The sequence below is a fragment of the Thunnus albacares genome, chromosome 15 (assembly GCF_914725855.1).
Source record: "Thunnus albacares chromosome 15, fThuAlb1.1, whole genome shotgun sequence".
In the NCBI taxonomy this organism is placed as follows: Eukaryota; Metazoa; Chordata; class Actinopteri; order Scombriformes; family Scombridae; genus Thunnus; species Thunnus albacares.
In genome coordinates, this window is record NC_058120.1 from 29334757 (window position 1) to 29362298 (window position 27542).

Consider the following 27542-nt stretch of genomic DNA (forward strand, 5'->3'; position numbering starts at 1 on the left):
GTCTAATGTTTTTTATTAATAATAATAATGTTAATAATAATAATATTAATCGATTTCTCCATGGTTCCACAAATTGAATTTGTGTCTGTCACTTCTGGGTACAGCAGAACGTGTTGGCTGCTTTTTTTTTTTTTTTTTTTTTGACCCTGAACTCAACACCGCCCTGCCCGCTGTGACAGTCAGGCGGTGGAGGTAGAGAGAGAGAGAGAGAGAGAGAGAGAGAGAGTTGTTGGCAGTTACACATTTAGTTTGGCAGCAGGTGTATTTAGAGGCTAAATGACTGAGCAGCAAGATGGATGGTGGAAAAAAGAGGAAGAGTGGAGCAGAGAGGGAGAGAGAGAAAATAAGAAAGGCGCTTTCAGGAGATGCCGCAAAGATGAACGTAACTAATGTTACTGATGTGTCATCATTATCCTTTGTCAGTGCTAAAGCAGCAAAGAAACTGGACAATCAATAATAAAAGTGGTTGTTCCCTTTCTAATTTCCTCAAAAACATCGGTGGCATAATTGGCATATCTAGTTAATGGGATGAATATTATTGGAAAATTGATTTGTTTTGGTGAAAATCTCAGTCAGTGAGTTCATACTTTGAGCTCATAATTTAAAATTATTGAGACAACACAACGTCTTCTGTCACTATTCAGGCTGCTGTCATTTGTTGAAACTTAAAGATCTGTTAATTAATGTTTGTGTTGGTTAAAGGGCTTTTTTAACCTTTGATGGGTAACTGTTAGTGTATATCAGTAAACTGAGGAGGGTATTGTGCTTTTGCTCTGTTCTTTGAATAGACGGAGAAAGTTGTTAATTGTATTATATTGGTACATTAAAAGATATGATGTGCTGTATTATTGCTTTTTTTCTTTTTGAAGGTGGAGAGAGTAGCATTGGTGCCACAGTAGCACAGAAGTCCTCTACTACAGAGCAACCTGCAGCTACAAGACATTTTCTATATTGTTAGTGTATTAGTTGTTTATTTAGCTATTTATTATGTAATGTAGCTGACACTGTTGTGTACACACATGCAAAAACAGCTGAGTTAGCTGCTGCTAATCTAACAATTGCATTGGAAAGGATCACACATTGGCGAGATCAATCATGTCTGAGTCTAAATGTAAACAAGACAAAAGGTATGTTTTTCTCTAAAACTATGGTACAACCTCCTAACGCTGATATTCTCATCAAAGGTGAAAAGATTGACATAGTTACTGATTTGAAATATCTTGGTGTGACACTGGATCCAAATTTAAACTTTAAGAAACATGTTTAAAAAACAGTTAAAACCATAAAATACAACTTAGCAAATTTGAGACATGTTAGAAACTGTCTCTCTTTGGACGCAGCCAAGATATTTATGCAGCTATGATTCTTTCCCAGATGTCTTATTGCATCACATGTTGGGGGCAGGCTGGAGAAACAGACATAAAACCTTTCGGATTTCGTGTATCAAATGCTACACTTAAATCAGGAAGAACAGAGCAGATACTTTATTAGCATCAGTGCTAATTCTCAGATCACTAACTTGAGAGCAGTTTCTGTGCTGTGATTGGCTCTGAAACCAGATTGAAATTTCTCCGGGACATTGTTCTCATTTAGAAAATTGTTTAGTTGGTTGAAGACAACTTTTTCTAGTATCTTGCTTAGAAAGGGGAGGTTTGATATGGGTCAGTAATTGCTTAGAACTCCACAATCTAAGTTAGGTTTCTTCAGTAGAGGTTTCACAACAGCAGTTCTGAAATGATCAGGATCAAGGGATGTATTAATGACATTCATGACTGTGTTTGAAATACTATTGAAGACCCTCTTAATGAGTGCAGATGGAACTGGGTCAAGGCAACAGCTGGAAGATTTACTTGTAGCTACAATCCTTCAAACTTCTGAGTTTGAGATGTTAGAAAATGTTCTCATTGTTGCCTGCTGTTCACAAGGTTGCCTGCAGAGGTCACCAGGAGGCTTGGGTAAGAAGATCAGAGGCAGGGGCAGGGTGCAACAATCTATTGATGGTAGATAAGAGTATTCTGGGATTTCTGTTGTTTTCTGAGATGATCTTGGAAAAAGAAGCCCTTCTCATAGTGCGTACAATGTTGTTATAGGTAGGGATGAGGAATTTCTCCATCTCCTTTCCACTGCTCTACAAGACCTCCTCAGCTTGCTGATAGTGCTGTCTATCCATGATGATGTCTTTACACAAGGCTTCCTTTTGACCTTGAGTGGTGCCACCTTATTTAGGGAATTTTTGATCTTTTGGTTATGGGCAGCAATCATTTTTGTCAGGTGAGCAGTTCACACTATATGGATCAAAAGTACTTACAAGCTCGGCAAACTCATTTTCTGCAGCATCATCTAAGAACCGCTTTTGCACCGTGAAATCTTTTGTGGTTGTAGTTACAGATAAGACACACAGTAGTGATCAGAGACAGGGATATGAGACATGGAAACATTGTCAATGGTTAACCTTTTTGATAGTACCAGATCAAGTATATTATATATATTATACAGTATATATATATATATTATATATATATTATACAGATCAAGGACTTGAAGGTGGAGACTGCAAACTGCTCTCATCACTCTTGTGTTTTATGTGAACACTAACATTCATTTTCTGTCATACAAACATTTACAGCAATACAAACTACAGTTCTATTTTCAGGAGTGACTTTAATGGATACAAAAAGTGAAAACATATAGCTTTCAATTCCCACAGACCCACAAGACAGCAATGCTAATGTGAAATGAGATTGTATTGGTAAAGAGTGGTACAGTTTAAGACATGAACGCCTTGAAGCTATAACAGTAAAACAGGAAAAGACATTTATTGAATCCATAGAGCTGAAACAGATACAAAAACCTCAAATCACAAAAAAATGTTGAATATGATGATCAGTAGAATTAAGTTATGAGCGGTACAATTTGTTTAGTTTCTTAAATTTACGGTTTTATTCAGAAAAAGACGTAATTTAAAGTTACATCTGTGTACATTGTTTTTTATGTAACAGTGCAAAAATATGTTTTCATTTGTCCAAATACTTTCTGTAATTCCACCTTAATGCCACAATTCCCTAAACTTTCCTCCAAGAAGTCTCAGGTCCTCTGGGACTTCTTGCACTGCTGTTTAGGGCAGATCGTCAGCTTGGTCCCTTCACACAACCAAAACCCTGGATAAAGAGGAACATCTTTGGCATTAAATTGTGGTGCCTCATACAGGAGGACCATCTCCTCCCTATCAGGGGTGACACCGTAGTACTGCAGGGTACCTGCCTCAACATCTAGGTACACTCCTATTATGTTGTTGTAGGAGGAGATGGGGGTCTTCCAATCATTGTACAAGAAATCACGCTGCACACCATCCTGAAACCTCCAGGATTGAGGGTTGCATCCAAATCTACACTCATCACCAGCAGTGTCCCTGCGGATTGTGTCATAGGAGACTGCAATTCCAGCCCCCTTAGCCCCAACCCAGTCTATCTCCCAGTAGCTCCTCCCAGTAGTCAGACCCTCTTTACACAGCACCTGGGGTACATAGCGGAATCTTTTGGGGCTCTCATCATGGGTTTGGGTAACATCGGTCAACTCCACTTTTTTGTTCTTCTCAGACAGCTTGAGTTTGGAGTAAGCTGTGTCAGGGTCCAGAGTCAGATCTACCCAATCTGATGGGAGGAGAGAAGCACAACGAGCAGATCAATCACACCACTCTTATAGAAGTTAATGTACAGTTTATCACGTTCCATGCATGAAATTTATAATTTAATTATTTGTCTCAGATTCACTTAACTATTGGCCAAAACAATATTTAATTTAGTTCCTCGCACATTCTTTCCATTGTTCATCTTATTGTCCCGCAGGGGAAAATTCAGCTTGCAGCAAGGGAACGATAATAACCAGCGGTGCAAACATATTGTGTGCAAATTAACCTTGTTTAATGCCTGCAGAATAAATGGTAACTCGTATCTGTTGCATTTTGCTCTTGGTCAGCTGGAGCTCTGGCCTGGAGGTATAGAGGAGGTTCAGCTCTATAAAGCCGGGGTGCTCTGGGTTTTCTAAAACTGATCTAGTGATTAAAAATGTCCGACAGGGCGCATTTTACTGGCCACATGAACAATGTCGCTCAGCCATTTTTTGTTTTGTACATTTGGGCTTTTATACCAACAAACCAGTGCAAAGTGGGGCTGTCACTTTTTATTTGAAATTCAAACATTCCTTCAAAAATGGGAAAGAATTTAATATTCAAACTGTAATGACATGTTCGAATTCAAAATTTATATGTAAATGCAACAGACCGTCTGAAGTAGTTTGCCTTGTGATCCGGCAGAGGGCGCTCTAGAAATAGGGGACACCATTCATGAGACGCAAGCTCTCCTTGCAGACAGTAACCCACTGCTTTGGTGGAGAGTCACTTTGTTCGAACTTGATGTTTGGAAAAAGTGACAGTCCTAGTGCAGGGTATAGGACTGGATAGGACTGACTCTATTAAAGATTAATTAAATAGTCCCATCAACTGCAACAAATTGCATCTATTCAATTCAACTTGTCAAAAATAGAGCCAAGACACTTTTAGTTGTTAACACTTTCCACTCTGCAGCTTTGACAGCGGTGTGTGAAGTCTTTAGAATCTTTAGCATGAGACTTCATGCTGAAGTGTGTGTGTGTGTGTGTGTGTGTGTGTGTGTGTGTGTGTGTGTGTGTGTGTGTGTGTGTGTGTGTGTGTGTGTGTGTGTGTGTGTTGAGGTGACTTACATTGTAGGTACCACTCTCTGTTATAGGAAGGGATGGACCTGTCTTTCTTTTCTGCTGCCACCTGTAGAATGAAAAAGTGAATGATTTGTGAGGTCAAGTCCTGAATAAAACAAACCAAAGTGCTTCCACACTTCATTACACACACTGTCACACACAGCAACATGAGACATACATCATAATCTATTCAATGTCCAGAGACACAGACCTGCTGTAGATCCTCTCTCTATCTGCTCATCTAGTCTCACAGTTACAAATGTCATATTTAGCTGAAAAAATACATTGAAATATCTTCCAACCTCATTTGGTTACAAATCGTCCCATGAAAGTCAACTTAACGTATCAATATTGTGATCATCTCTATGCTGCCATGCATGACTGCAATATATAGTGACTTCCCCCTTTCTTACCTTTGCATTAACAGCCATTTTGCTCATCTTTCAACAGAGAAAATGTTGGTTTGTTCGTCAGCAAAACAACTCGAAGCTCTCACTTCAAATGTCTGTGATGCAGTGGATTCACATCAAGGTTGACTCAAATATATACAGTAGGTGTTTCCTGTCCAACTGCTGAACTGAATTTCTTCATACTGTCACTGAGTCATGTTTACGTTATATGTCCTCAGGTGTTGTTTGATGGTTTCTACTGAAAAAGGGATCGGTACATTTTCTGAACCTCTCCCAGATTTCCACACCTGTCTGTTTTGATTGATCACCAGCAGCTGTTGAAGCTTTCAGATGACATATATGTTTTCTATTGTAATTGATATTTTTGGACAATTTTACTGAATAATAGCCCAGAAACGTGACCACTCAAACACTGGCCTTTTGTCAAACTAAGCAGTGAGCCAACAGCAGCATTATAGGCTTATATTTACATTTATGGATATATATATATATTTTTTATTGGCAAGACTAATGAATTTTTGATGCCAAGATATTCTTGTTCTTCAGCCTGTTTGTCTTCTCACATAGTTGCCATATTGTCTTTAATGGAGACTTTGAAAAGTTGTGTTTTTGTCTGTGTAGCTTATAAAGTGATTAAAAATTTGCAACCCAATTTTTGGTGATTAAACTGGTTATATTTTCCTAAAATATAATGATAATGCATTTGATTGTAGTCCATTATTGAATGAATGACAGTCTTACATACACATACACACCTTATTCAAGGTAAGAATTATTGAATGTTAGATGAAATAATATCATATCATCATATCATAACATAATATCTATCAACCAAGAAGAGAAGAAGATTTATACTCCTGGCCCTGGATCAACCAACAACACACTTTAAAACTATATTCAACACTGTTTCCCCTCCTACAGTCACATATTCAACTGGGACACTTTGGCCTTCTGGCACACAAAGCTATTTCATGAAAATCAGTTTCTACAAAATCTACACAAACTGATTCATTTTGTTCTGATGTGTGTAGCTAGCTTTGAATTACAGACAGTCCATGTTTCTTATTTGTCTGAGTAACATATTTGAAATGTGTTGCGATGTGTTTAACTCAGACTGTCATTCTGTAGATCTTTGGAAAAAAGGATTTTTAACGTCTTCTGGGTGATTTGATGACGTAGGCCTGTGGTGTTTGAATGGCCCAGTAAGGAAAGGTCTTCTGTGTCATGTATGAAAGGGACGAATTTTCTTGTCATAATAACAATGCACCATGTGTTTACAACATTTGGACTTATTGAACATATATAAAGTAACAGGGTTCTGCCCACAGATTAGCTGACAGTAGCTTCACATGAGCTCCACTATGGGCAGCAGATCACTTGGTGAGGACATTTTTTCATCTAACATTCAATAATTCTTACCTTGAATAAGGTGTGTATGTGTATATAAGACTGTCATTCATTCAATAATGGGCTACAATCAAATGCATTATCATTATATTTTAGGAAAATATAACCAGTTTAATCACCAAAAATTGGGTTGCAAATTTTTAATCACTTTATAAGCTACACAGACAAAAACACAACTTTTCAAAGTCTCCATTAAAGACAATATGGCAACTATGTGAGAAGACAAACAGGCTGAAGAACAAGAATATCTTGGCATCAAAAATTCATTAGTCTTACCGATAAAAAATATATATATCCATAAATGTAAATATAAGCCTATAATGCTGCTGTTGGCTCACTGCTTAGTTTGACAAAAGGCCAGTGTTTGAGTGGTCACGTTTCTGGGCTATTATTCAGTAAAATTCTCCAAAAATATCAATTACAATAGAAAACATATATGTCATCTGAAAGCTTCAACAGCTGCTGGTGATCAATCAAAACAGACAGGTGTGGAAATCTGGGAGAGGTTCAGAAAATGTACCGATCCCTTTTTCAGTAGAAACCATCAAACAACACCTGAGGACATATAACGTAAACATGACTCAGTGACAGTATGAAGAAATTCAGTTCAGCAGTTGGACAGGAAACACCTACTGTATATATTTGAGTCAACTTTGATCCTTGCGTTAAAAATCCTTTTTTACAAAGATCTACATAATAACAGTCTTAGTTAAACACGCTGCAACACATTTCAAATAAGTTGCTCAGACAAATAAGAAACACGGACTGTCTGTAATTCAAAGCTAGCTACACATATCAGAACAAAATGAATCAGTTTGTGTAGATTTTGTAGAAACTGATATAAACTGAATAAACTTGGGGCCATGTTTGTGTCCCTGCTTGCACCAATAAATCTGGAGGTGAGCTGTCAGTCACCATGTTGCCAAGCCGACTGCTGGTCTAACGGCAAAGGGAGTAAAAAACAGTTGTGTAATCTAAATTTCACAGAGTGACAATAGTACTCTGTTGATACGTTGATTTTCAGTCCATCTTCAATCCGAAAAGGTCCAACTAACTCATCCGTAATGATAGCAGCCCATACCAGTACCCCTCCATGTCCATTAGTGATCCAGCCCCAGGCCCCTCCGTCTGGTCCATCAAGAGTCTCTCATTTCATCTGTCCATAAAACCTTTGAAAAATCTGTCTTCAGGTATTTCTTGCCTCAATCTTGACACTTCAACTTGTGAATCTTATTCAGTAGTGGTCGTGTTTCAGCCTTCTCTACCTTGTTGGCCATGTCTCTGAGCACTTCACACTTTGTGCTTCTGGACACTCCGGGTAGGTTGCACTACTGGAATATGGTGGCACTGGTGAATAATGAGTTCCTGGTATCTTCACATTTAATTCTACTCAAGTTTTTTACAGTTACTTTGCGCCTTTTCTTCTCCATGTGTTTTTTGCAACCCTGTCAACTATATGCAACAAAACATTTGATTGTCCGGTGGTTACGCCTCAATAGTTTAGCTATTTCAAGAGTGTTGCATCCATCTGAAAGGCATTTTACAATTTTTGAGCCTGAAAGGCTCAATGAAGGGAAGCCAGGAACAGTTTGGTCATTTGCAGCTTTCTGCAGAACAGGCAAGGTAAAAAGACAATGTCCTCCTTGCACTGAAGTCACAGTTCACAGCTTTGAGTGTGTAACTGTTGCAGCCTTCATGGCTGTGGAGGTTTTGGTGGGCAGGTTTTTCCCTTGCAGGGTCAGACATATGCAGGATCAGTGATGTCTCATGCTAACTGCGTTCTTGACATGACACATGTTCAAAATGCATACAGTTGATGGTGTGATCCATTAATTGCCTGTTTCTGATCAGAAGTAAAGCATTTAAACTCCTCAAACGTGATGTTCTGACTTGGTCAAATTTGTCTCATCAAGCTGAAAGCAGATTTAAACGTCAGTTTCATCTTTTTTCTCATGTGTCGACGATGTGCAATGTCAATATCCTTGTCTTTAGGATGTGCTATATTTGAGCAATATTTACTCAAATAAGTGCAATTAGTTTTAAGGACCAGCCACTACACAGAAGACAGTAAACAAAAAAATAACTATACAAACTCTGGTATAAGAATTTCCTTCAGAATTGATAAAGTTTTTTCTTCTCTTCTGTTTTCTTCCCCAGTCACATGGAGAAAGATAGAAGCTCTCAGCTCTCTCATCATTTCTGACTGCAGGACCTGCTGCTGCCTTGTATTGAATATTTGCTTGAAAGGTTATCAGCAAGACTTCATGTCAGCTGTATAGATGCAGGACTGAGTTTATCTACCGAGGTACAACTCAACACTTTTTCTGTAAATTGCTCTTCAGTTACAAATGCCGGTTGAGGTTCATGGTCCTCATTCACATCTCTCACACACCCACATTCACCAGGTGTTGTTTTTTGGGGAGGGGGGGCCACTGAAGAAGGGATCAGTACATTTCCTGAACCTCATTTGAGAGCTAAGGATGGTTTGGTTTCATATCTGTACATGCATATTTTTGTACGCTCCTCGCGGGTCATAGACAAGAAGGGAAAGCCCTCATATTTACTGGTGTATTAGAGCCCCCATGCACCGTAAACCCAACGATGCTCCTGCTACAAGTAAGGGGACGGGGCCCAACCAGGCCTCAGCAGATTAAGAACAAATTAAGCAACGAAATGTAAAATATTGAAGCTTAAAAATGACATATATGTTTTCTATTGTAATTGATATTTTTGGATAAGTATAAATATACGTATATAAGTATAAATATAAGCCTATAATGCTGCTGTTGGCTCACTGCTTAGTTTGACAAAAGGCCAGTGTTTGAGTGGTCACGTTTCTGGGCTATTATTCAGTAAAATTGTCCAAAAATATCAATTACAATAGAAAACATATATGTCATCTGACAGCTTCAACAATCAAAACAGACAGGTGTGGAAATATGGGAGAGGTTCAGAAAATGTACCGATCCCTTTTTCAGTAGAAACCATCAAACAACACCTGAGGACATATAACGTAAACATGACTCAGTGACAGTATGAAGAAATTCAGTTCAGCAGTTGGACAGGAAACACCTACTGTATATATTTGAGTCAACCTTGATCTGAATCCACTGCATCACAGACATTTGAAGTGAGAGCTTCAAGTTGTTTTGCTGAAGAACAAACCAACATTTTCTCTGTTGAAAGATGAGCAAAATGGCTGTTAATGCAAAGGTAAGAAAGGGGGAAGTCACTATATATTGCAGTCATGCATGGCAGCATAGAGATGATCACAATATTGATACGTTAAGTTGACTTTCATGGGACGATTTGTAACCAAATGAGGTTGGAAGATATTTCAATGTATTTTTTCAGCTAAATATGACATTTGTAACTGTGAGACTAGATGAGCAGATAGAGAGAGGATCTACAGCAGGTCTGTGTCTCTGGACATTGAATAGATTATGATGTATATGTCACTCACTTTTTCTCACTTTTTCATTCTACAGATGGCAGGAGAAAAGGACTGTTCCATCCCCTCCTTCAACAGAAACACCTTCCTACAATGTAAGTCACCTCTAACACACACACACACACACACACACACACACACACACACACTAAGATATGTTTCATCACCTGGTTAAGTGCATCTGAGACAAATAATGGAACAAATTGCATTTATGGAGCGTAATTGAACTGTACATTAACTTTTATATGATTGGTGTGATTGATCTGCCCGTTGTGTTTTTCTCCTCCCATCAGATTGGGTGGATCTGACTCTGGACCCTGACACAGCTAACTCCAAACTCAAGGTGTCTTTAGACAAAAAAGGAGTGGAGCGGGTTGATGTTCCCCAAAACAAAGACGGGAACCCCAAAAGATTCCTTCATTTCCCCGAGCTGCTGTGTGAACAGGGTCTGACTGGGAAGAACTACTGGGAGATAAAATGGGAGGGACCTCAGGGGGTTGGAATAGCAGTCTCCTATGAAATAATCCCGAGGGATACTGACGGTGATGAGTGTAGACTTGGCCGTAACACTTACTCCTGGAGTTTAGAGGACATTGTGGTGCGTGAGTTCATGCATGATAACGTCCGCAACGATAAGATTACTACCCCCATCTGCTCCTTCAATAACAGAGTAGGAGTGTACCTAGACACCGAGGCAGGCATCCTGCAGTACTTCAGTGTCACCCCTGATCTGGAGGACATGACCCTCCTGTATGAGGCACCACGATCTGAGGAAAAATTCACAGAGGCTCTTTTTCCAGGGTTTTGGATAGTTAATGACACAAAGATGACCCTTTGCGCCAAAGAGTTCCCAAAGAGCTGTGCTTAATGTTGAGGGTCATTGTAATGAAAAGGAGAAAATTATATCCTAAGTCTTGGGTGTTAAGACTAAATTGTGTGTGTTGCAGAAAATGATGCTGAGACAAGTTAAAATGTAGTTTTTGACCCTGAATCTACATACAAAGTAGCTCTGTGTGTCTTTGGCCTGCATAGTGAAATACAAACTTAAGAACAGAATATTTTCATTTCTGGTGATTTGCCTCAATTCTACGTATTAGGTGAAATTTACAGTTGTCATATCTGTGTCAGTTCTATGTTGTCACTAAATGATCTTTCATGCTTGTTTTCAGGTTAAAGTGATGTGTATTAACTTTAAACTGTTACTCAAATTGAAATGATGCTTTTTATTGCTGTGGAAAAGAATCTGAATGCATGTGTTCAAATAAATCACCTTTTCTGGAAACACTTGTTGTCTAATGTTTTTTATTAATAATAATAATGTTAATAATAATAATATTAATCGATTTCTCCATGGTTCCACAAATTGAATTTGTGTCTGTCACTTCTGGGTACAGCAGAATGTGTTGGCTGCTTTTTTTTTCTTTTTTTCTTTTGACCCTGAACTCAACACCGCCCTGCCCGCTGTGACAGTCAGGCGGTGGAGGTAGAGAGAGAGAGAGAGAGAGAGAGAGAGAGAGAGAGAGAGAGAGAGAGAGTTGTTGGCAGTTACACATTTAGTTTGGCAGCAGGTGTATTTAGAGGCTAAATGACTGAGCAGCAAGATGGATGGTGGAAAAAAGAGGAAGAGTGGAGCAGAGAGGGAGAGAGAGAAAATAAGAAAGGCGCTTGCAGGAGATGCCGCAAAGATGAACGTAACTAATGTTACTGATGTGTCATCATTATCCTTTGTCAGTGCTAAAGCAGCAAAGAAACTGGACAATCAATAATAAAAGTGGTTGTTCCCTTTCTAATTTCCTCAAAAACATCGGTGGCATAATTGGCATATCTAGTTAATGGGATGAATATTATTGGAAAATTGATTTGTTTTGGTGAAAATCTCAGTCAGTGAGTTCATACTTTGAGCTCATAATTTAAAATTATTGAGACAACACAACGTCTTCTGTCACTATTCAGGCTGCTGTCATTTGTTGAAACTTAAAGATCTGTTAATTAATGTTTGTGTTGGTTAAAGGGCTTTTTTAACCTTTGATGGGTAACTGTTAGTGTATATCAGTAAACTGAGGAGGGTATTGTGCTTTTGCTCTGTTCTTTGAATAGATGGAGAAAGTTGTTAATTGTATTATATTGGTACATTAAAAGATATGATGTGCTGTATTATTGCTTTTTTTCTTTTTGAAGGTGGAGAGAGTAGCATTGGTGCCACAGTAGCACAGAAGTCCTCTACTACAGAGCAACCTGCAGCTACAAGACATTTTCTATATTGTTAGTGTATTAGTTGTTTATTTAGCTATTTATTATGTAATGTAGCTGACACTGTTGTGTACACACATGCAAAAACAGCTGAGTTAGCTGCTGCTAAGCTAACAATTGCATTGGAAAGGATCACACATTGGCGAGATCAATCATGTCTGAGTCTAAATGTAAACAAGACAAAAGGTATGTTTTTCTCTAAAACTATGGTACAACCTCCTAACACTGATATTCTCATCAAAGGTGAAAAGATTGACATAGTTACTGATTTGAAATATCTTGGTGTGACACTGGATCCAAATTTAAACTTTAAGAAACATGTTTAAAAAACAGTTAAAACCATAAAATACAACTTAGCAAATTTGAGACATGTTAGAAACTGTCTCTCTTTGGACGCAGCCAAGATATTTATGCAGCTATGATTCTTTCCCAGATGTCTTATTGCATCACATGTTGGGGGCAGGCTGGAGAAACAGACATAAAACCTTTCGGATTTCATGTATCAAATGCTACACTTAAATCAGGAAGAACAGAGCAGATACTTTATTAGCATCAGTGCTAATTCTCAGATCACTAACTTGAGAGCAGTTTCTGTGCTGTGATTGGCTCTGAAACCAGATTGAAATTTCTCCGGGACATTGTTCTCATTTAGAAAATTGTTTAGTTGGTTGAAGACAACTTTTTCTAGTATCTTGCTTAGAAAGGGGAGGTTTGATATGGGTCAGTAATTGCTTAGAACTCCACAATCTAAGTTAGGTTTCTTCAGTAGAGGTTTCACAACAGCAGTTCTGAAATGATCAGGATCAAGGGATGTATTAATGACATTCATGACTGTGTTTGAAATACTATTGAAGACCTTCTTAATGAGTGCAGATGGAACTGGGTCAAGGCAACAGCTGGAAGATTTACTTGTAGCTACAATCCTTCAAACTTCTGAGTTTGAGATGTTAGAAAATGTTCTCATTGTTGCCTGCTGTTCACAAGGTTGCCTGCAGAGGTCACCAGGAGGCTTGGGTAAGAAGATCAGAGGCAGGGGCAGGGTGCAACAATCTATTGATGGTAGATAAGAGTATTCTGGGATTTCTGTTGTTTTCTGAGATGATCTTGGAAAAAGAAGCCCTTCTCATAGTGCGTACAATGTTATTACAGGTAGGGATGAGGAATTTCTCCATCTCCTTTCCACTGCTCTACAAGACCTCCTCAGCTTGCTGATAGTGCTGTCTATCCATGATGATGTCTTTACACAAGGCTTCCTTTTGACCTTGAGTGGTGCCACCTTATTTAGGGAATTTTTGATCTTTTGGTTATGGGCAGCAATCATTTTTGTCAGGTGAGCAGTTCACACTATATGGATCAAAAGTACTTACAAGCTCGGCAAACTCATTTTCTGCAGCATCATCTAAGAACCGCTTTTGCACCGTGAAATCTTTTGTGGTTGTAGTTACAGATAAGACACACAGTAGTGATCAGAGACAGGGATATGAGACACATTGTCAATGGTTAACCCTTTTGATACTACCAGATCAAGTATATTATATATATTATACAGTATATATATATATATTATATATATTATACAGATCAAGGACTTGAAGGTGGAGACTGCAAACTGCTCTCATCACTCTTGTGTTTTATGTGAACACTAACATTCATTTTCTGTCATACAAACATTTACAGCAATACAAACTACAGTTCTATTTTCAGGAGTGACTTTAATGGATACAAAAAGTGAAAACATATAGCTTTCAATTCCCACAGACCCACAAGACAGCAATGCTAATGTGAAATGAGATTGTATTGGTAAAGAGTGGTACAGTTTAAGACATGAACGCCTTGAAGCTGTAACAGTAAAACAGGAAAAGACATTTTGAATCCATAGAGCTGAAACAGATACAAAAACCTCAAATCACAAAAAAATGTTGAATATGATGATCAGTAGAATTAAGTTATGAGCGGTACAATTTGTTTAGTTTCTTAAATTTACGGTTTTATTCAGAAAAAGAAGTAATTTAAAGTTATACATCTGTGTACATTGTTTTTTATGTAACAGTGCAAAAATATGTTTTCATTTGTCCAAATACTTTCTGTAATTCCACCTTAATGCCAAAATTCCCTAAACTTTCCTCCAAGAAGTCTCAGGTCCTCTGGGACTTCTTGCACTGCTGTTTAGGGCAGATCGTCAGCTTGGTCCCTTCACACAACCAAAACCCTGGATAAAGAGGAGCACTGGGCTTAAATTGTGGTGCCTCATACAGGAGGACCATCTCCTCCCTATCAGGGGTGACACCGTAGTACTGCAGGGTACCTGCCTCAACATCTAGGTACACTCCTATTATGTTGTTGTAGGAGGAGATGGGGGTCTTCCAATCATTGTACAAGAAATCACGCTGCACACCATCCTGAAACCTCCAGGATTGAGGGTTGCATCCAAATCTACACTCATCACCAGCAGTGTCCCTGCGGATTGTGTCATAGGAGACTGCAATTCCAGCCCCCTTAGCCCCAACCCAGTCTATCTCCCAGTAGCTCCTCCCAGTAGTCAGACCCTCTTTACACAGCACCTGGGGTACATAGCGGAATCTTTTGAGGCTCTCATCATGGGTTTGGGTAACATCAGTCAACTCCACTTTTTTGTTCTTCTCAGACAGCTTGAGTGTGGAGTAAGCTGTGTCAGGGTCCAGAGTCAGATCTACCCAATCTGATGGGAGGAGAGAAGCACAACGAGCAGATCAATCACACCACTCTTATAGAAGTTAATGTACAGTTTATCACGTTCCATACATGACATCTATAATTTAATATTTGTCTCAGATTCACTTCATAATTGGTAAAAACAATATTTAATTTAGTTCCGTGCACAATCTTTCCATTGTTCATTTTATTGTCCCACAAGGGAAGATTCGGATTGTAACAAGGAATGATAATAACCATAGTAGACACAATGACAATAAAACAGTAAAGGAAATACTGCGTCACAAAAAAGTACAATAAAAATGAATAAAAATGTCAATGAAAGCAGGGATGAACAAATGTCAGATGCAGTTTATATAAAGTAATAATAATATACGCCATAGCAATTAAGTCGGGCGTTCAGCTTATCAGTTTTACCTTGTTTTCTACATTTTTAGTTCAAAGCTATTGGAATTCTCTCCCGTTGTCTGTATTTTGTGTGTGTGTGTGTGTGTGTGTGTGTGTGTGTTGAGGTGACTTACATTGTAGGTACCACTCTCTGTTATAGGAAGGGGTGGACCTGTCTTTCTTTTCTGCTGCCACCTGTAGAATGAAAAAGTGAATGATTTGTGAGGTCAAGTCCTGAATAAAACAAACCAAAGTGCTTCCACACTTCATTACACACACTGTCACACACAGCAACATGAGACATACATCATAATCTATTCAATGTCCAGAGACACAGACCTGCTGTAGATCCTCTCTCTATCTGTTCATCTAGTCTCACAGTTACAAATGTCATATTTAGCTGAAAAAATACATTGAAATATCTTCCAACCTCATTTGGTTACAAATCGTCCCATGAAAGTCAACTTAACGTATCAATATCGTGATCATCTCTATGCTGCCATGCATGACTGCAATATATAGTGACTTCCCCCTTTCTTACCTTTGCATTAACAGCCATTTTGCTCATCTTTCAACAGAGAAAATGTTGGTTTGTTCTTCAGCAAAACAACTTGAAGCTCTCACTTCAAATGTCTGTGATGCAGTGGATTCAGATCAAGGTTGACTCAAATATATACAGTAGGTGTTTCCTGTCCAACTGCTGAACTGAATTTCTTCATACTGTCACTGATTCATGTTTAGGTTATATTTCCTCATTCACATCTCTCACACACCCACATTCATCAGGTGTTGTTTTTTGGGGGAGGGGGTTCCACTGAAGAAGGGATCGGTACATTTCCTGAACCTCTCTCAGATTTCTCAGATTTCCACACCTGTCTGTTTTGTCTTCACTTGGATTAATTAAAAGTTGCACAATGTATTCTCATATGAACAGTATATTTCCTTGAGTTGCCTAATACCAACTCTGGGTCAATTAGCTGCTGAACTTCATGAAAGTCAGCTGCAGAAATGATGGTAATGAAATGTGACAGATATATTTATTCATTTAGTCGGGAATCAGAGAGTACCTGTCCAAAAATATCAATGACAATAGAAAACAAACATGTCATTTGAAAGCAAAGGATGGTTTGGTTTCATACCTGTACATGCATATTTTTATTTTGACTACAGCGTTCCTTGCGGGTCATAGACAAGAAGGGAAAGCCCTCATATTTACTGGTGTATTAGAGCCCCCATGCACCGTAAACCCAACGATGCCCCTAGTACAACTAAGGGGACGGGGCCCAACCAGGCCTCAGCAGATTAAGAACAAATTAAAGCTGCAAGCAGCGTTGAACGGGCCCTCACACCTTCACGCACGTCAGGCATGTTTGATAAGGCCGGGACTCTTATCAAACATGTAAAGTTTGGTGCAGACTGGAGCATTTACAATAAAGTTATAGGAACTACCTCTGTCATGGCGAAACATCAAATCTCAACAGTGTGAGGATGAGAATTTTCTGCAGAGTTAGACATGGCTGCCTTGCTCACACCTGTGTCATCAAAATGATGCAAGTTTTGGGCCCATTCACTTTAATTTCAATAAATAAATTGAAAACCTTTGACGAGTTTGTGTGTAAAACAAATTAATTTTCTAATTTTCATCAAGTCTATTTTTAGAAAAGTAAAGACTTTTAATCCACATGACCTGGCCATAGTTTGATTGACATGTGTACTGTCAGGTGTGTAGAGACAACAAGTAACTGCAGCTGGACACAGAAAAATACTCATATATTTGAATGGAGAGTGTGAGCGAACTGCTAGGTGCTCGGGCCCTAGTAAAGGAAAAACTGCAGTACAGAGCTACAAACTGTAGTTTAGATTTTATTTTTCTGCAGCACTTTATCAATAAACTGTCACCCTCACTCCATTTTTTCCCTTCCTCTCATAGGTCATTCCCACTACTGAATTATACATATAAGACCTATAATTATTGTAAAATAAATGATAATAACACCAAACTTTATACAAAGTTTTAACAACGTTTTTTCAGCACAGTGTCATAAGTCATGTATTAAAGCTGATAACATTAACGCCCTTGGAGGAGATAGCGTTTGTTCGGGAGCCAAAATTGAGAAAAAGTCTTATTTTGAAAGGCTAATTGCAGACTTCCTGTTGGATTTAGGTCAGGGGTGTCAGTATATGATTTGTAGGTCTTGATGAGATGAATAAGTTGGTTTTGGTTTGATCTTTCTATGACATTCCTACAGGCCGTGGCGGCCATTTTTGTTACATAGGTGGCGCTAGAGAGCACATTTTGGTGCTTTGAGGATTAATTTTTATATTTTATCAAATATTTCACCAGACCCGATGTGCGTGCCAAATTTGGTGAGTTTTTGATCATGTTTAGGGGGTCAAATTTAGGTCTGAAGTGGCGGAATAAAAAGAAAGAAAGAAACAAACAAACACAGGAAATACACCTTCGGTGCTCAGGCCCTAATTAAGCAACGAAATGCAAAATATTGAAGCTTAAAAATGACATATGTTTTCTATAAAAAATGTTTTCCTTATAAAATATATATCCGTAAGTGTAAATATAAGCCTATAATGCTGCTGTTGGCTCACTGCTTAATTTGACAAAAGGCCAATGTTTGAGTGGTCACGTTTCTGGGCTATTATTCAGTAAAATTATCCAAAAATATCAATTACAATAGAAAACATATATGTCATCTGAAAGCTTCAACAGCTGCTGGTGATCAATCAAAACAGACAGGTGTGGAAATCTGGGAGAGGTTCAGAAAATGTACCGATCCCTTTTTCAGTAGAAACCATCAAACAACACCTGAGGACATATAACCTAAACATGACTCAGTGACAGTATGAAGAAATTCAGTTCAGCAGTTGGACAGGAAACACCTACTGTATATATTTGAGTCAACTTTGATCCTTGCGTTTTTTCCAAAGATCTACAGAATAACAGTCTTAGTTAAACACGCTGCAACACATTTCAAATAAGTTGCTCAGACAAATAAGAAACACGGACTGTCTGTAATTCAAAGCTAGCTACACATATCAGAACAAAATGAATCAGTTTGTGTAGATTTTGTAGAAACTGATATAAACTGAATAAACTTGGGGCCATGTTTGTGTCCCTGCTTGCACTAATAAATCTGGAGGTGAGCTGTCAGTCACCATGTTGCCAAGCCGACTGCTGGTCTAACGGCAAAGGGAGTAAAAAACAGTTGTGTAATCTAAATTTCACAGAGTGACAATAGTACTCTGTTGATACGTTGATTTTCAGTCCATCTTCAATCCGAAAAGGTCCAACTAACTCATCCGTAATGATAGCAGCCCATACCAGTACCCCTCCATGTCCATTAGTGATCCAGCCCCATGCCCCTCTGTCTGGTCCATCAAGAGTCTCTCATTTCATCTGTCCATAAGACCTTTGAAAAATCTGTCTTCAGGTATTTCTTGCCTCAATCTTGACACTTCAACTTGTGAATCTTATTCAGTAGTGGTCGTGTTTCAGCCTTCTCTACCTTGTTGGCCATGTCTCTGAGCACTTCACACTTTGTGCCTCTGGACACTCCGGGTAGGTTGCACTACTGGAATATGGTGGCACTGGTGAATAATGAGTTCCTGGTATCTTCACATTTAATTCTACTCAAGTTTTTTACAGTTACTTTGCGCCTTTTCTTCTCCATGTGTTTTTGCAACCCTGTCAACTATATGCAACAAAACGTTTGATTGTCCGGTGGTTACGCCTCAATAGTTTAGCTATTTCAAGAGTGTTGCATCCATCTGAAAGGCATTTTACAATTTTTGAGCCTGAAAGGCTCAATGAAGGGAAGCCAGGAACAGTTTGGTCATTTGCAGCTTTCTGCAGAACAGGCAAGGTAAAAAGACAATGTCCTCCTTGCACTGAAGTCACTGTTCACAGCTTTGAGTGTATAACTGTTGCAGCCTTCATGGCTGTGGAGGTTTTGGTGGGCAGGTTTTTCCCTTGCAGGGTCAGACATATGCAGGATCGGTGATGTCTCATGCTAACTGCGTTCTTGACATGACACATGTTCAAAATGCATACAGTTGATGGTGTGATCCATTAATTGCCTGTTTCTGATCAGAAGTAAAGCATTTAAACTCCTCAAACGTGATGTTCTGACTTGGTCAAATTTGTCTCATCAAGCTGAAAGCAGATTTAAACGTCAGTTTCATCTTTTTTCTCATGTGTCGACGATGTGCAATGTCAATATCCTTGTCTTTAGGATGTGCTATATTTGTGCAATATTTACTCAAATAAGTGCAATTAGTTTTAAGGACCAGCCACTACACAGAAGACAGTAAACAAAAAAATAACTATACAAACTCTGGTATAAGAATTTCCTTCAGAATTGATAAAGTTTTTTCTTCTCTTCTGTTTTCTTCCCCAGTCACATGGAGAAAGATAGAAGCTCTCAGCTCTCTCATCATTTCTGACTGCAGGACCTGCTGCTGCCTTGTATTGAATATTTGCTTGAAAGGTTATCAGCAAGACTTCATGTCAGCTGTATAGATGCAGGACTGAGTTTATCTACCGAGGTACAACTCAACACTTTTTCTGTAAATTGCTCTTCAGTTACAAATGCCGGTTGAGGTTCATGGTCCTCATTCACATCTCTCACACACCCACATTCACCAGGTGTTGTTTTTTGGGGAGGGGGGGCCACTGAAGAAGGGATCAGTACATTTCCTGAACCTCATTTGAGAGCTAAGGATGGTTTGGTTTCATACCTGTACATGCATATTTTTGTACACTCCTCGCGGGTCATAGACAAGAAGGGAAAGCCCTCATATTTACTGGTGTATTAGAGCCCCCATGCACCGTAAACCCAACGATGCTCCTGCTACAAGTAAGGGGACGGGGCCCAACCAGGCCTCAGCAGATTAAGAACAAATTAAGCAACGAAATGTAAAATATTGAAGCTTAAAAATGACATATATGTTTTCTATTGTAATTGATATTTTTGGATAAGTATAAATATACGTATATAAGTATAAATATAAGCCTATAATGCTGCTGTTGGCTCACTGCTTAGTTTGACAAAAGGCCAGTGTTTGAGTGGTCACGTTTCTGGGCTATTATTCAGTAAAATTGTCCAAAAATATCAATTACAATAGAAAACATATATGTCATCTGAAAGCTTCAACAGCTGCTGGTGATCAATCAAAACAGACAGGTGTGGAAATCTGGGAGAGGTTCAGAAAATGTACCGATCCCTTTTTCAGTAGAAACCATCAAACAACACCTGAGGACATATAACCTAAACATGACTCAGTGACAGTATGAAGAAATTCAGTAGAGCAGTTGGACAGGAAACACCTACTGTATATATTTGAGTCAACCTTGATCTGAATCCACTGCATCACAGACATTTGAAGTGAGAGCTTCAAGTTGTTTTGCTGAAGAACAAACCAACATTTTCTCTGTTGAAAGATGAGCAAAATGGCTGTTAATGCAAAGGTAAGAAAGGGGGAAGTCACTATATATTGCAGTCATGCATGGCAGCATAGAGATGATCACAATATTGATACGTTAAGATAGAGAGAGGATCTACAGCAGGTCTGTGTCTCTGGACATTGAATAGATTATGATGTATATGTCACTCACTTTTTCTCACTTTTTCATTCTACAGATGGCAGGAGAAAAGGACTGTTCCATCCCCTCCTTCAACAGAGACACCTTCCTACAATGTAAGTCACCTCTAACACACACACACACACACACACACACACACACACACACACACACACACACAAAGATATGTTTCATCACCTGGTTAAGTGCATCTGAGACAAATAATGGAACAAATTGCATTTATGGAGCGTAATTGAACTGTACATTAACTTTTATACGATTGGTGTGATTGATCTTTTTCTCCTCCCATCAGATTGGGTGGATCTGACTCTGGACCCTGACACAGCTAACTCCAAACTCAAGGTGTCTTTAGACAAAAAAGGAGTGGAGCGGGTCGATGTTCCCCAAAACAAAGACGGGAACCCCAAAAGATTCCTTCATTTCCCCGAGCTGCTGTGTGAACAGGGTCTGACTGGGAGGAACTACTGGGAGATAAAATGGGAGGGACCTCAGGGGGTTGGAATAGCAGTCTCCTATGAAATAATCCCGAGGGATACTGACGGTGATGAGTGTAGACTTGGCCGTAACACTTACTCCTGGAGTTTAGAGGACATTGTGGTGCGTGAGTTCATGCATGATAATGTCCGCAACGATAAGATTACTACCCCCATCTGCTCCTTCAATAACAGAGTAGGAGTGTACCTAGACACCGAGGCAGGCATCCTGCAGTACTTCAGTGTCACCCCTGATCTGGAGGACATGACCCTCCTGTATGAGGCACCACGATCTGAGGAAAAATTCACAGAGGCTCTTTTTCCAGGGTTTTGGATAGTTAATGACACAAAGATGACCCTTTGCCCCAAAGAGCATTACAACTGTGCTTAATGTTGAGGGTCACTGTAATGAAAAGGAGAAAATTATATCCTAAGTCTTGGGTGTTAAGACTAAATTGTGTGTGTTGCAGAAAATGATGCTGAGACAAGTTAAAATGTAGTTTTTGACCCTGAATCTACATACAAAGTAGCTCTGTGTGTCTTTGGCCTGCATAGTGAAATACAAACTTAAGAACAGAATATTTTCATTTCTGGTGATTTGCTTTTATTCTACGTATTAGGTGAAATTTACAGTTGTCATATCTGTGTCAGTTCTATGTTGTCACTAAATGATCTTTCATGCTTGTTTTCAGGTTAAAGTGATGTGTATTAACTTTAAACTGTTACTCAAATTGAAATGATGCTTTTTATTGCTGTGGAAAAGAATCTGAATGCATGTGTTCAAATAAATCACCTTTTCTGGAAACACTTGTTGTCTAATGTTTTTTATTAATAATAATAATGTTAATAATAATAATATTAATCGATTTCATGGTTCCACAAATTGAATTTGTGTCTGTCACTTCTGGGTACAGCAGAATGTGTTGGCTGCTTTTTTTTTCTTTTTTTCTTTTGACCCTGAACTCAACACCGCCCTGCCCGCTGTGACAGTCAGGCGGTGGAGGTAGAGAGAGAGAGAGAGAGAGAGAGAGAGAGAGAGAGAGAGAGTTGTTGGCAGTTACACATTTAGTTTGGCAGCAGGTGTATTTAGAGGCTAAATGACTGAGCAGCAAGATGGATGGTGGAAAAAAGAGGAAGAGTGGAGCAGAGAGGGAGAGAGAGAAAATAAGAAAGGCGCTTGCAGGAGATGCCGCAAAGATGAACGTAACTAATGTTACTGATGTGTCATCATTATCCTTTGTCAGTGCTAAAGCAGCAAAGAAACTGGACAATCAATAATAAAAGTGGTTGTTCCCTCTCTAATTTCCTCAAAAACATCGGTGGCATAATTGGCATATCTAGTTAATGGGATGAATATTATTGGAAAATTGATTTGTTTTGGTGAAAATCTCAGTCAGTGAGTTCATACTTTGAGCTCATAATTTAAAATTATTGAGACAACACAACGTCTTCTGTCACTATTCAGGCTGCTGTCATTTGTTGAAACTTAAAGATCTGTTATTTAATGTTTGTGTTGGTTAAAGGGCTTTTTTAACCTTTGATGGGTAACTGTTAGTGTATATCAGTAAACTGAGGAGGGTATTGTGCTTTTGCTCTGTTCTTTGAATAGATGGAGAAAGTTGTTAATTGTATTATATTGGTACATTAAAAGATATGATGTGCTGTACATTTAAACTTTAAGAAACATGTTTAAAAAACAGTTAAAACCATAAAATACAACTTAGCAAATTTGAGACATGTTAGAAACTGTCTCTCTTTGGACGCAGCCAAGATATTTATGCAGCTATGATTCTTTCCCAGATGTCTTATTGCATCACATGTTGGGGGCAGGCTGGAGAAACAGACATAAAACCTTTCGGATTTCGTGTATCAAATGCTACACTTAAATCAGGAAGAACAGAGCAGATACTTTATTAGCATCAGTGCTAATTCTCAGATCACTAACTTGAGAGCAGTTTCTGTGCTGTGATTGGCTCTGAAACCAGATTGAAATTTCTCCGGGACATTGTTCTCATTTAGAAAATTGTTTAGTTGGTTGAAGACAACTTTTTCTAGTATCTTGCTTAGAAAGGGGAGGTTTGATATGGGTCAGTAATTGCTTAGAACTCCACAATCTAAGTTAGGTTTCTTCAGTAGAACAGCAGTTCTGAAATGATCAGGATCAAGGGATGTATTAATGACATTCATGACTGTGTTTGAAATACTATTGAAGACCTTCTTAATGAGTGCAGATGGAACTGGGTCAAGGCAACAGCTGGAAGATTTACTTGTAGCTACAATCCTTCAAACTTCTGAGTTTGAGATGTTAGAAAATGTTCTCATTGTTGCCTGCTGTTCACAAGGTTGCCTGCAGAGGTCACCAGGAGGCTTGGGTAAGAAGATCAGAGGCAGGGGCAGGGTGCAACAATCTATTGATGGTAGATAACAGTATTCTGGGATTTCTGTTGTTTTCTGAGATGATCTTGGAAAAAGAAGCCCTTCTCATAGTGCGTACAATGTTATTATAGGTAGGGATGAGGAATTTCTCCATCTCCTTTCCACTGCTCTACAAGACCTCCTCAGCTTGCTGATAGTGCTGTCTATCCATGATGATGTCTTTACACAAGGCTTCCTTTTGACCTTGAGTAGTGCCACCTTATTTAGGGAATTTTTGATCTTTTGGTTATGGGCAGCAATCATTTTTGTCAGGCGAGCAGTTCACACTACATGGATCAAAAGTACTTACAAGCTCGGCAAACTCATTTTCTGCAGCATCATCTAAGAACCGCTTTTGAAATCTTTTGTGGTTGTAGTTACAGATAAGACACACAGTAGTGATCAGAGACAGGGATATGAGACACATTGTCAATGGTTAACCCTTTTGATAGTACCAGATCAAGTATATTATATATATTATACAGTATATATATATATTATATATATTATACAGATCAAGGACTTGAAGGTGGAGACTGCAAACTGTTCTCATCACTCTTGTGTTTTATGTGAACACTAACATTCATTTTCTGTCATACAAACATTTACAGCAATACAAACTACAGTTCTATTTTCAGGAGTGACTTTAATGGATACAAAAAGTGAAAACATATAGCTTTCAATTCCCACAGACCCACAAGACAGCAATGCTAATGTGAAATGAGATTGTATTGGTAAAGAGTGGTACAGTTTAAGACATGAACGCCTTGAAGCTGTAACAGTAAAACAGGAAAAGACATTTTGAATCCATAGAGCTGAAACAGATACAAAAACCTTAAATCACAAAAAAATGTTGAATATGATGATCAGTAGAATTAAGTTATGAGCGGTACAATTTGTTTAGGTTCTTAAATTTACGGTTTTATTCAGAAAAAGAAGTAATTTAAAGTTATACATCTGTGTACATTGTTTTTTATGTAACAGTGCAAAAATATGTTTTCATTTGTCCAAATACTTTCTGTAATTCCACTTTAATGCCACAATTCCCTAAACTTTCCTCCAAGAAGTCTCAGGTCCTCTGGGACTTCTTGCACTGCTGTTTAGGGCAGATCGTCAGCTTGGTCCCTTCACACAACCAAAACCCTGGATAAAGAGGAACATCTTTGGCATTAAATTGTGGTGCCTCATACAGGAGGACCATCTCCTCCCTATCAGGGGTGACACCGTAGTACTGCAGGGTACCTGCCTCAACATCTAGGTACACTCCTATTATGTTGTTGTAGGAGGAGATGGGGGTCTTCCAATCATTGTACAAGAAATCACGCTGCACACCATCCTGAAACCTCCAGGATTGAGGGTTGCATCCAAATCTACACTCATCACCAGCAGTGTCCCTGCGGATTGTGTCATAGGAGACTGCAATTCCAGCCCCCTTAGCCCCAACCCAGTCTATCTCCCAGTAGCTCCTCCCAGTAGTCAGACCCTCTTTACACAGCACCTGGGGTACATAGCGGAATCTTTTGGGGCTCTCATCATGGGTTTGGGTAACATCGGTCAGCTCCACTTTTTTGTTCTTCTCAGACAGCTTGAGTTTGGAGTAAGCTGTGTCAGGGTCCAGAGTCAGATCTACCCAATCTGATGGGAGGAGAGAAGCACAACGAGCAGATCAATCACACCACTCTTATAGAAGTTAATGTACAGTTTATCACGTTCCATACATGACATCTATAATTTAATATTTGTCTCAGATTCACTTCATAATTGGTAAAAACAATATTTAATTTAGTTCCGTGCACAATCTTTCCATTGTTCATTTTATTGTCCCACAAGGGAAGATTTGGATTGTAACAAGGAATGATAACAACCATAGTAGACACAATGACAATAAAACAGTAAAGGAAATACTGCGTCACAAAAAAGTACAATAAAAATGAATAAAAATGTCAATGAAAGCAGGGATGAACAAATGTCAGATGCAGTTTATATAAAGTAATAATAATATACGCCATAGCAATTAAGTCGGGCGTTCAGCTTATCAGTTTTACCTTGTTTTCTACATTTTTAGTTCAAAGCTATTGGAATTCTCTCCCGTTGTCTGTATTTTGTGTGTGTGTGTGTGTGTGTGTGTGTGTGTGTGTGTGTGTGTGTGTGTTGAGGTGACTTACATTGTAGGTACCACTCTCTGTCATGGGAAGGGGTGGACCTGTCTTTCTTTTCTGCTGCCACCTGTAGAATGAAAAAGTGAATGATTTGTGAGGTCAAGTCCTGAATAAAACAAACCAAAGTGCTTCCACACTTCATTACACACACTGTCACACACAGCAACATGAGACATACATCATAATCTATTCAATGTCCAGAGACACAGACCTGCTGTAGATCCTCTCTCTATCTGTTCATCTAGTTTCACAGTTACAAATGTCATATTTAGCTGAAAAAATACATTGAAATATCTTCCAACCTCATTTGGTTACAAATCGTCCCATGAAAGTCAACTTAACGTATCAATATCGTGATCATCTCTATGCTGCCATGCATGACTGCAATATATAGTGACTTCCCCCTTTCTTACCTTTGCATTAACAGCCATTTTGCTCATCTTTCAACAGAGAAAATGTTGGTTTGTTCTTCAGCAAAACAACTTGAAGCTCTCACTTCAAATGTCTGTGATGCAGTGGATTCAGATCAAGGTTGACTCAAATATATACAGTAGGTGTTTCCTGTCCAACTGCTGAACTGAATTTCTTCATACTGTCACTGAGTCATGTTTAGGTTATATTTCCTCATTCACATCTCTCACACACCCACATTCATCAGGTGTTGTTTTTTGGGGGAGGGGGTTCCACTGAAGAAGGGATCGGTACATTTCCTGAACCTCTCTCAGATTTCTCAGATTTCCACACCTGTCTGTTTTGTCTTCACTTGGATTAATTAAAAGTTGCACAATGTATTCTCATATGAACAGTATATTTCCTTGAGTTGCCTAATACCAACTCTGGGTCAGTTAGCTGCTGAACTTCATGAAAGTCAGCTGCAGAAATGATGGTAATGAAATGTGACAGATATATTTATTCATTTAGTCGGGAATCAGAGAGTACCTGTCCAAAAATATCAATGACAATAGAAAACAAACATGTCATTTGAAAGCAAAGGATGGTTTGGTTTCATACCTGTACATGCATATTTTTATTTTGACTACAGCGTTCCTTGCGGGTCATAGACAAGAAGGGAAAGCCCTCATATTTACTGGTGTATTAGAGCCCCCATGCACCGTAAACCCAACGATGCCCCTAGTACAACTAAGGGGACGGGGCCCAACCAGGCCTCAGCAGATTAAGAACAAATTAAAGCTGCAAGCAGCGTTGAACGGGCCCTCACACCTTCACGCACGTCAGGCATGTTTGATAAGGCCGGGACTCTTATCAAACATGTAAAGTTTGGTGCAGACTGGAGCATTTACAATAAAGTTATAGGAACTACCTCTGTCATGGCGAAACATCAAATCTCAACAGTGTGAGGATGAGAATTTTCTGCAGAGTGAGACATGTCTGTCTTGCTCACACCTGTGTCATCAAAATGATGCAAGTTTTGGGCCCATTCACTTTAATTTCAATAAATAAATTGAAAACCTTTGACGAGTTTGTGTGTAAAACAAATTAATTTTCTAATTTTCATCAAGTCTATTTTTAGAAAAGTAAAGACTTTTAATC

The 27542-nt window shown here is 38.8% G+C and overlaps 3 protein-coding genes across 6 annotated transcripts; 1 reads left to right on the forward strand and 2 right to left on the reverse strand.

Moving 5' to 3' along the window:
- Window positions 1–1085: 1085 nt before the first annotated feature.
- On the forward strand, window positions 1086–22194 carry LOC122998888 (cytolytic toxin-beta-like). Of its 4 annotated transcripts, XM_044375953.1 has the most exons (5): window positions 1086–1127; window positions 8706–8853; window positions 10037–10094; window positions 10293–10825; window positions 21770–22194. In XM_044375953.1, the coding sequence occupies exons 3-5, from the start codon at window positions 10037–10039 to the stop codon at window positions 21806–21808; spliced, it is 630 nt and encodes a 209-aa protein (XP_044231888.1). In that variant the 5' UTR covers window positions 1086–1127; window positions 8706–8853; the 3' UTR covers window positions 21809–22194. The 4 variants fall into 4 exon arrangements, with proteins under 4 accessions (XP_044231888.1, XP_044231884.1, XP_044231886.1 ...); XM_044375949.1 differs by lacking the exons at window positions 1086–1127; window positions 8706–8853 and adding an exon at window positions 9591–9761; XM_044375951.1 differs by lacking the exons at window positions 1086–1127; window positions 8706–8853; window positions 10037–10094; window positions 10293–10825 and adding exons at window positions 12394–12435; window positions 19740–19887; window positions 20982–21039 and having other exon boundaries at window positions 21237–22194.
- Window positions 3054–5248, reverse strand: LOC122998896 (stonustoxin subunit beta-like). The gene is made up of 3 exons (XM_044375967.1): window positions 5145–5248; window positions 4738–4798; window positions 3054–3650 (listed from the first exon to the last, which is right to left on the reverse strand). The coding sequence occupies exons 1-3, from the start codon at window positions 5169–5171 to the stop codon at window positions 3085–3087; spliced, it is 654 nt and encodes a 217-aa protein (XP_044231902.1). The 5' UTR covers window positions 5172–5248; the 3' UTR covers window positions 3054–3084.
- A 2492-nt stretch (window positions 22195–24686) lies between the features above and the next one.
- LOC122998895 (stonustoxin subunit beta-like) lies at window positions 24687–27039 on the reverse strand. The gene is made up of 3 exons (XM_044375966.1): window positions 26405–27039; window positions 25998–26058; window positions 24687–25467 (listed from the first exon to the last, which is right to left on the reverse strand). Exons 1-3 carry the CDS (start codon window positions 26429–26431, stop codon window positions 24902–24904), a joined length of 654 nt encoding a protein of 217 aa, XP_044231901.1. The 5' UTR covers window positions 26432–27039; the 3' UTR covers window positions 24687–24901.
- Between the last annotated feature and the right edge of the window lie 503 nt (window positions 27040–27542).